The sequence below is a fragment of the Pteropus alecto genome, unplaced genomic scaffold (genome assembly GCF_000325575.1).
Source record: "Pteropus alecto unplaced genomic scaffold, ASM32557v1 scaffold76, whole genome shotgun sequence".
Classification (NCBI taxonomy): domain Eukaryota; kingdom Metazoa; phylum Chordata; class Mammalia; order Chiroptera; family Pteropodidae; genus Pteropus; species Pteropus alecto.
Genome location: NW_006443138.1, coordinates 8629370 through 8639972, shown reverse-complemented (window position 1 = coordinate 8639972; position 10603 = coordinate 8629370). Strand labels below are relative to the sequence as shown.

The window sequence follows — 10603 nt, the reverse complement described above, 5'->3', positions numbered from 1 at the left end:
ATCTAGGAAACAGAACTTTCCAGAAAATCCTTCTTTCATGGTGCTGCTGGCCACCTCTTCTATTCCTTTCTACTTGTTACACCAGTCTTTTGTTTCTCTGCAGAGTGGCTATTTTTGCTTCCCAAAACTTAAATGTACATGTAATTTTGGCTTCTCGTCATGTGAGTGCTAGCCAAAATTCTGTTGGATCTTTCAGTTCAAGCACCCATCGTTTGACTTAGTTAGACTGTCTTAGTGTCCTAATTCCAAATTCTTTGGAAAGAGTATCTGATTGATCTGGCTTGAATCAAGGAGAATTTAATAGGGGTTGTGGCTGGGAAGCAATTGCAAATATGAGGCATGCCTGGGCTGGACAAGCACTTCCAATCTATCTTCTGTAGTAAGAAAAATCAAAATTAGTCACATGTACAGCACAGGACAATCAAGAGCCCCCAAACTCTTCTACTCCTTGCTCATGGTTGCCTGAACAGGGAGGTGACCCTGGTTGGTTCCTTAAGCATAGATAGTCAAGGTTTTGACCATGTGATCCTGACTTCCCCCTATCACCACCATCACTAAGTAGATCAGAAGGGGTCATGTGACTCAGAGGTAGCCTATCCATTGTCTGAGCAGTGCCTGCTGAGATGGCCAAACCCCTAAAGGTCTGCCGTACAGGGACAATGATCAATCAAATCCTTTCCCTTCTTGAGTAGGAGTGAAAGCTAAGAAAGAGGCAAGGCAATAGCAGTTAAGTGAGGGTTCTAAAGTAAAACTTTGGGGGTAGGTGGGGTTCTCTTGTGGGCATAGTAGGCTGAAGCCATGAATAATATCAAGTTACAAATAAAACAAAGCTATGATTTAGAGAAAAGTTACAAAACAGAGATAGTTAGTTGGTAGCAACAGAAGTGGTTGAAGCAAAAACAAATTAAAACTGGGTGATTCTAATTGTGAGAGATCCATAAATTTAAGGAGTAACAAGAATGTTCTATTCTTAGAGACAGATTGAAACTTTCTAGTTCTCCAACACTACACTAAGGTCCCGAGGCCTAGTTTTATTGCCCCTGTATTCCCATGAGACTCTTGTTTTTTTCTTTTCTTTTTTTTTATTGCCACCTACTTACTCTTCACTCTCCATTATTTATGATCAGGGGAGCCTAAGTAACCACAGTTATTGAGTATGTCTCCTCAATATTCTAATACATATAGCTTGGGATTGGAAAGAGGAGGAAGAAAGGAAAAAGACGAAAAGTGGAGTGAAAGACAGATTGAAAGGACTTGAAACAGCTAAAGAGAAAAATTGACAGATGACATATCAACTTGGCTATTCATGCTCGTTGGACTGGTACATTCTGTGACTTTGTGGTGTGACTCTTCAGCTTCCTTGGTCTGCCCATCTCACTACCTGGGGAGAGAAAGCAACAGAAAGAACAGACTTCAAACCTACTATAACTTTAGAGAATTGATATTGTTTCATCAGTGGCTCAATCAGAAAGAGTCAAGAGCTGGAGAAATTAAGGGACTTGTCTAGTATTCCACAGCAGGTCTCTAAGAAAGGGGTTTAAGTCTAAAGTTTTTATTTTTCATCATTACTGAATCAACTGACTGAATGGCAATCACTCATGACACACAGCTATGCACTCTAGTTTTCAGGATATTGAGTTAAGATTCTACTGCTTTCCCCAGCAATTTGCTAAATCTCTAAAATTTCTTCTACAATTCTGACACCAGTTCTGATGTGTGGGTTCCCCCATCGCCTCTTCAGATGCCAGTCTCAAGTCCCAGGTTGTTACCTGTGCTTCTGACAAACTGGCCATAGATGGGATGTTCCAAAGAACCCCTCTTTGGGTTTAATTAATTTGCTAGAGTGGCTCACAGAACTCAGAGAAACATTTTACTTACTAGATTAGTGGTTTATTATAAAAGGACATAACTCAGAAATAACCAGATGGAAGAGATGCATAAGGCAAGATATGGAGAAAGGGCACGAAGCTTCCATGCCCTACCCAGACATGCCATTGTCCCCAAATTTCCGTATATTCACCAATTCGGAAGCTCTCTGAACTCAGTCTTTGGGTTTTCATGGAGGCTTCATTATACAGGCATGAAAGACTAAATCATTGGCCATTGGCAATTGAACTCAATCTCCAACTCCCCTCCCCTTCCCAGAGGTTGGGGGCGGGATTAAAAGTTCCAACCCTCTAATCACAGGATTGTTTCCTCTGGCAACCAGCCTTAATCCTTGGGTGACCTAAAGACAACTGAAAGTCACCTCATTACCATAACAAGAGACACCTTCATGGGTGTCATCACATAGGAAATTCCAAGTGTTTTAGGAGCTCCGTGCCATGAATGGGGACCCAGACCAAATATATATTTCTTATTATCAATCACAATATCACACCTTCCAAGAAGACTAACACAATAATTCTTCTGAAACATTGAGAACTGAGTCGTTAGCCATTATTTGGTCTAGTTTCTTACTCACTATCATGGACTTTCTTTGGTTTCCAAGACATCTGATGAGTGAATCTTGCTTAGATTAATCACAGCTCTGTCTCCCTGAATCATTCACTAATTGGTTCTTATTGTCTGAAAGAGTAATTCAGCTTACTCTATGAATGCCTTTCAAGTGTTATTAAATAAAACCCAAGTTTTAATCTTACTTCATTATCTTTGACCTAAGGGGTCACTTATCATTCTGACTCTCAGTTTCTTTATTTGTAAAATGGCAAGTCCTGCTTTGCTTGTGTCATAGGGTTGTTGAGAAAGGGGAAAAAACAGTAACTACTTATTAAATATTTACTATGTTCCAGGTGCTGTAATGAGAACTTTCTACACATTGAGTTATTAATACTCCCAGTCCCATGAGGCTGGTGGTATTAATCCTATATTACTGAGGAGAAAGTTGAGGCTGAGAAAAATTAAATACCTTGCCCAACTACTAGGCAGGTAGTAATAGAACTAAGACTTGAACTCAAGTCTGTCTGGCAGCAAACCCTTGGTGTTAACCATTTGACTATTTGGCCAGCTATGCGCTGGTAGTTAAGAAAGCACTTAGTCAATTTCAATTATTTAAATATTTCAAACTCTATCCTTTCTACTTCTTATCTCCAGGTAAAACATTCTTAGTTTTTTCAATTATTCTTTGATGAGCTATCATTTCCCTATCCCATATCAATAGATTCACTGTCCTCATAGAGTAGCGTATTTAAGGTCCCACTTAAACTGTAGTAACCAGAAAGGAAGTCACGGCCTAATGTGACTAGAGTTGGAAAACCCATATTCCACAATGCTTCTTTAGCTTATGACATGTGTTTTCTACCAGTTTCTGAAGCCAGACAAGCTAAAGCTTTGTTATCATATTACCCAACTGACTTCAGGGGTCAGACAGGCTGGAACTTGCGTTAGAGAAGAATGAGTCAATGCAGAGTCTGAATTCAACATCTTTAGAAATGTTCACAAAGGGGACATTGAAATGCGGATGTGGTTATAGAGTCCATGACCACTTTACTTGCAAGGAAGCGCTACGATAACTTAACTGTATTTCAGGGCTTCTGTAGCCTGAGAGAGAAAATTGTCTCTCTCAGTGGCTCTCAGGGAAACAGCCTCTTTTACTGACATAGTCGAACTGTAAAATAAAATCTCCAAATTCTGAAGAGCATGGATAGAGCTTGTAGGATCACAGTGAGTCCCACCTAAGCTAATAGGCCCCCAAGCTAAATGTAATGATGAGATTAACAAAAAAATGCAAGACATTATTAACTTTTTCAGATAGAACTTTTCTGGTTCTAAATGAACAGGGTGTTGCTAATTTTATCACCTTTTACTACCTTGCTTTTCTATTTTTGGCTGAAACGAAATGAAAAGATGTTTTCTGCAGTAACAATTATGAGAAAAAATTATGTGTAATAATAGTCACCTAATATATTTTTATATTAAAATGTCATTCAAAATAGTTTGTTGCGACATATGAGTAGAGGGACTTAAAATGATGAGTTTTAGTGATGAAACTGGTTGAATGCTAAAGCAAGGTAGCTCCTTTTCGAATAAGATCTTAATTTAGAAGGTGCTTTTCCAGAGAGACCTTTCCTGAGCTATGCATCTAAAGTAAAATGCCTGTCACCCCTGTCATGCTATTCAGTTTTATCTCCTTCATGCTTCTGTCAGGTATTTCCTTATTCATATTTGCTTATTGTTTACCTCTCCTTCACTGGAATGCAAATTTCAGACCTGGTCTTATTGTCCTGGTGCATAGGACACTGCATACAGTAGGCACACAATATTTGTTAAATGGACGAATCCATTTTTAAAAACATAAAATTGTTAACCACTTTCTCTAGGCTAGCCCACCAGTTTATGTTCTTTTGATTTTTTTTTTCTTTTTCTGTCAACAGGTTATTATTATATCTTTTCTCCTCACTGTAGATTTATTTATTTGTGGATGTAATTCCAGTCATTCTGATTTACTACATATTTGTTATATATTTTATATATTACTATATTTACTATATATTTTATATATTATAATGGAGAGCATTTAGTAGACACTTAATCATAGAACGGTGTTTGGTGTTAGGTGTATTATAACTAGGTTTTGCTAGTAAAGGAGTAGAGTTTGGGGATTTTTAAAGAAGTAAATTTGGGTGGATTTGTTTTTCTTCCTTTAAAAAATTACATCATTGACTTGTATTTTCTTGAGTGGGAGAGAAAGAGGTGGGCTTCCAGGATTTGTTCCTAGCCTTGGGCACCCAAAAGCAAGTATATCAAGAAGGAAAACTGAGATTCATTGCTCTGGAGGCAGCTTCTGTATCTGCTGCCTGGGCCAAGAGGAGTGAGATTAAGAGGAGTGGGACTGCGTCATAGTCCTTGTTTCAGTTGAAGACAAACCATGGTCTGTACAGTAGGATTCCATCGAATGCTTGTTAACTAGGTTAGGTTGGAGCACGTGGTTATATCTGATGGATTGGAGGTAAATACAGGTTGATCTTAGCAACAATGCTGGGCCTCTAACCAATACTTAATGGTTTCATTTTATAACCTTTACTGGGAGATCAGGAGTCACTATCGAGTGTCTGACCAAAGACATTTAGAAAAATCATTTCATTTCTTATGTTTTGGATGAAAGAAACTGAAGAGGAACAGTATATTTCTTTGTGACCTGATAATAACATGTTCTTATGTTTTGGCCTTGACACAGTCATGAAATATGTTTTCTTTAAAGGGAAAATTAGTAGAAAAGTCATGTTCATGTTAGATCATTTTAAGATTGGTACGTTAGTTATACACTTCTTTCTAATTGTTTTTTTTCTTCTTCTTTTTACATTGCACAAGAAATAGGTGCTGGTTATGAAATCCAAACCATCACAGAGGACAATAAAGTTCACCAAGTCATTGGTCAAGACAAAACGGCATACCACTCATAGTTAAAACAATCCAGGATTTGGTAAAGATATTTCGTTTTGTTCTTGTGAAAGTTTTACTTTTTACTTCTTAAGGTGAGTCCAAAATACCTAATACATTGAAGTGTAAGTACTTAGATAGCAAATGTACTTACACATCAAAAATCAAAAACATTTCAGAGATCATATATTTGCCTATGGGCTCAATAAAAGACTTGAAAATATTTTGTTTTATAGTCACACATTTTATTACAAATTGTTTTACTTTGTACTCAATAGAAAAGCAAGTTTGGAATCTATTTACAAGTACTATACATTTACATATATTATATACAGTTAATGAATTTAAAGAAAATGGGCAGAGAAACACAATATATATGGAAGAATATACCACTGTACAAGGTTTGTTATCACGGTCTTTGAGTTACTGAATCTTTACTGTAGTAATAAATACAGTTCTCTATTTACACATCTTATAAAACATCTCATAAATGTATTTTTTTCAATTCCAAGTTAAAACATCTGATTAAAATAAACATGCTTATATAAAAATAAATCTACCTAACAGTTTTTTGGTTTGAATGTATTGAAGCTAATGTAGTATAACGAACTTGTGAATGAATCCTTCGACCTTTAGTATTTGATCATTTTACCTCTTAAAATACCTAGCACATGTATTAAATATGGACTAGCAGAGAGGTCATGTTCCTGACATCAAGTGGGCTGATCCAGAGACAACACAGCCAAAACCAAGCTAAATAAACTGGATAATATGTTGCCAAGTCTCTGTTGAGTCCAAAGTGTTAGACATTGTTTCTAGAGCTACTAGAGATACACCTGTGAGAAGTTATGGCGATGAATCAACTGGTAAAACCTCTGGTAAAAAATGTGCACTTGGTCAGGGGGGAAAAAAAAATCCCAGGTGCTTGCCATCTTTACTAGGTATGTCCATGGTCGACAATGGACTTTTCTTCTGAGTTCTGGGCACCAAGTAGTTAAAAAATGAATTAGACAAGGCAGACCTCACCTGGACAGGATTGCTGTCATGGTAATTTAAGAATTTAAGTTCATTTTCCTTTCAAAATATTTGGAAACAGTTTTATTCCACTGAGAATGGAACAATCTAGTGCTGATATATAAAATCTGGTATCACTAAAAATGATGTGAATATGAGTAAATTAATGCCTTACATTATCCATTCATGGGGAGATTGCTGACCTGGAAAGATCCTTTCTGAGGAAAGGCAAAGGAGGACTAAAATATCTCCACATGGTCATCAAAATGAAATTCTATTGGTAACAACCTTTACTTAGTGCTGTAGGCCATTTAAAATCTCTTTTTTCCTAATACCTCCAACCATCTTTTAAGGGGTTTTGAGGTTTAAAAGCCCTTTTTTTAAGCAGGTAGAGCTCCCCCCTCCCCCCTTCCCCACCCCCAAGTCATTAGATTGGTGAGGTTAAAAAGAATACAACTGAAATCACAGAGAATCTTTTTTGAACATTTCAATCTGCTTAAAAAAAAAAAATCTGGCCTTATTTACCTAAATAGTGTGACTGATCTATCTCTTAGCTGAATGAATTATACAAGCAGCATTTAGACCTATTTTTCACTCTCCAGTATCAAAAGGTTTTCAGTTTTTTTGCTCTGAGAGATTTAAAAAAAAATCAAGTTTCAACTCAGCTCTTTTAGTTACCGCTCTGAATTATTGTATTCAATCTCACATTTTTGGGCTTTCGATTTTTGAAAACTTTTTCCCTCATGTGTTAATTAGAGACATGGGACAAATGCCACAGAGGAAAGATGACAGTTTTCGGTCATTGGATAAGCTGGTGGTGACCCGGGATTGGAAGGCAGGTCGTAGGCTATGCTGGCACTGGTGAATGTCACCAAGGCTTGGGTTGAGTCACAGGACTGCTTCTCGATATCATCAGAGTTAATAGACATCAGGCTTGGATGTTTCGACCTTGTCCAGAAGTGGGCTTGCTTTCCCAGGCTTCCCAGATCCTCCTTAAAATGGGGGTTGAAGAGGATATAGAGAAGGGGATTGAGACATGCAGGAAGTGGGACAATCACCAGGAGGATAAACTTAATGACTTCAGGACTGACGAATGTGAGGTTCAGTAAAGAGGAGAAGGACAAGAAAGCCACAGGGCAGTAAAGAATACAGTTGGTGAAGAGCAGGAGAGCAATGTGCTTCACCATAGAACAGTCCCAAATGTTCTCCAGGTCTCCCTTTTCCAGATTGCAGTAGAGCTTGGTGTAGGCAATGGTCATCACGAGGAAGCAAAGGGAATTGAGCAAGACGAGAGCGACCATGTAGCCCGTGGTGCTGGGCTCTCCAAAGGGCAGCGGCAGGCAGAGCGGGGAGGCGCTGTACTCGCTGCCGCCCAGCAGGGGCACCGTGGCAATGGTCAGGGCCAGCACGGCGCAGAGGAAAATGATTGCTTTCAGACTGGAAAACGGAGTTTTCGTTTCAAATTTTGCAGAGCATTTCACCGAGAACCCACGCTCCAGCGCTAGGAAAACAGATGATTCCGAAGCGAAAATGGACAAAAACCCAACGACTTGGCAACCTACTCCCTGCTCCCACCACGCACCGTGCCGTGCAAAGCTGCCAAAAGTGAATGCGTCCACGCCAGCCAGCACAGCACTGGAGACCCCCATGAGCATGTTCACCGCTGCTATTAAGCCAATTAGCAGTTTTATGGAGGAAATGTACAGAGGGGCTCGGAACACTGTCGAAGTCACCAAGGCATTACAAGTAAGGGCCAAAACCGCTATGGTCCACACTCCTATTCTGATCAGCCAGCTGCCCAACAGGTATTCGCAGAGTTTGAAGGGACCTAGAAGTCCAAGGAAGGAAAAAACTGGGTATCAAATTAGGGTTTACAACTTTCGCCAAATTACCTTTTTGTTTCTCTTCTTAGGACACCAAGAGATAGAGGCCAATAACAGTCACAGAAACACACAGTTCCCTTGTGGCACACTTCTCTTTCTTAAAGCACTGTCATTACTACCTCAGATTTTCTGCTGCACTGATGGGGAGAGTACACCAGATGCTCAAAGGTCTACACAGAGAAATGGAGATGGGGAATTTAAATCATTGGGTAAGGTTCCCCAAGTACAGCAGTGTTGGGGCCAGGTAAAAAGCCGGATCTCCAGGGATTTTCATTATATTTTTTTCAGAATGTCTCAGAAAGGTTCTATAAGCAGAGGAGAATCTTAGGAAGTACTCCATAGTATTAGAAGAGGAAGTATGGGTAGTATGAAGATGCATTTCATGAAAATCCCATCTTAGGTTTAGATTGACATTAGATGTTAGGGAGCAAGGGACAATCTAGTTGTTGAAGATAAAATATCAATCCTCCCAGCTGTCTTTTTATCAGCTGGCCCATCCTGTTTCTGGAAATGGGACAATTTTATGAAGTTGACATATATAGATTTTTTTAACTTATCTGTATAAACTATTATTTGTTTTAATCAAATAGCCATTTAGAGATTAGCTTTAAAAAATCAGTGATTATACAAGACTGTTGCATACCAGTTTAGGCTAAATTGCTAATATCATTTAAAAAATTACATATGCTTCTAACTGATTGAGCGATTGATTCTTTAGTTTCCATTAATCTGAATCAATAGTCTCCCACAAAAATCCTATTTATGAATGGCAACTAACATTTGTATTTATAAAATACATTTGCATTTTATATTATATTTATATATTTATATTATAAAATACATTTGTATTTTAAAGGTCTCCATGGGGAAAGATATTGATGAGCCACAAAGGTGGCACAGATTTTGCTTTGATGAGTAGTCAAATGTCATCGATGGCCTCAGAATCAATGGTGGGGACTGCTGCCGAGGCAGTTCTGATGCCTTTCTCACCTGGGGCAGGTGAGCACTGCACAGAGTGAAGGGCTTTCAGGTCTTCCTCAAAGTCAAACAGGAAATCTTCAAGATCACGCTCATCTGCAGGATTGAGAAGTCCTGGAATGATTAATGCCATCTCTCTTTCTGGGGGACCAATCCCAGAGAGGAGGGTCCTGACTTGCCCTTGGGACACGAAGTGTCACGAAGGGAACCAAAGGTCAGACATCCCGCTCCTTCCTGGCCTCAGGCTTTCTTGCGAGTCTATTATAAAGTTGTCTTTGGATGTTTACTCAAGCGACTATATGACATCATATTCCAGTAGCATTGGGGGAAAGGGACAGTAACCCCCGACTCCTCGTCAGAATATCTAAGCTCTCTGATTCTGTTCTTGTTCCCTGGAGCTCACAATGGCCCCAAGTTGCACTGTCTATGCAATTAGAGAGAGGAGAGGCTGTGGGCCTCTCTATTCAATGGAAGAATCACTTTATCCAATTTCCTAACACTTAGATAGCTATAGTGCAAATGTTCTGGGCTGTGTTCTCCAAGCACAAGAGGGAGAATCAGATATAGTAAGTGTCAGTCTTTTCTGGGGAACTAAGCTTAACAGAGGGCGAATTGTGTAACTGCTTGGTGCTTGGTTTAGTTATTTATGAAATAGGAGTTATGTGATCTAATACACTTCCTCAAAGATGCTGATTTTATTGGTCTGTTATGGGACTTGGGCATTTCTTAAATACTTGGGTATTTCTTAAATTCTTCCGTGTGATTCCAATATATGGCCCAGTGTTGAGAAGCACTGTCCTTGAAAATAAACTTCATGAAGAACCTTGTCTCTCTTGTTCATGTTGTACCTCTAGGGCCTAGAACAGTGCCTGGCACATAGTGAGTACTCTAACTGTTGTTCTGGAGCAAAAACTAAAGCAAGAACAAGAGTAAGACACATGCCATAGCCTAAAACAAAGAAGCCAAGGACCAAAATATGAGCTGCTTAAACTGATGTGTGTGCAGGAAGAAATTTGTTAAGGTAATGTGAAGACAGACTGAATCATACTAGCTTGGGGATCAACAAATCATTAAGGCCCAAAGGAAGACAAGCCAGTCTGTTTAGACTCTGTGCGAACATGCAAGGTTGGCAGAGAAAGGAAAATGGGGGCTGCCCAGAGCACCTCCTCATTACCACAGGTGTGGTTTGAAGTACATTGCTGTCCATTTAAGTAAGGTCTTACTTCAAGAAAAGCCAAGTGCTTTGCAGACATTATCTCATTCCACCTTCCTGACATATAACCCTGTGGAGGGTAGGAGGGGAGAATATTTTGGAATTAGTTGGATAAGTGGTTAGATTCTTAAGCCCT

General features: G+C 39.1%; 1 protein-coding gene across 1 annotated transcript in view; it reads right to left on the bottom strand.

Annotated features, from left to right (window-relative positions):
• Positions 1–5602: 5602 nt before the first annotated feature.
• LGR5 (leucine rich repeat containing G protein-coupled receptor 5) overlaps positions 5603–10603 on the bottom strand; it is a 115275-nt gene continuing 110274 nt past the window's right edge. Inside the window, exons 17-18 of the mRNA XM_006923744.3 lie at positions 9267–9350; positions 5603–8221 (exon numbers count right to left, since the gene is read on the bottom strand). Coding sequence (XP_006923806.1) covers positions 7146–8221; positions 9267–9350 — 1160 coding nt within the window. The 3' untranslated portion in view covers positions 5603–7145. The remainder of the gene's footprint in view (positions 8222–9266; positions 9351–10603) is intronic.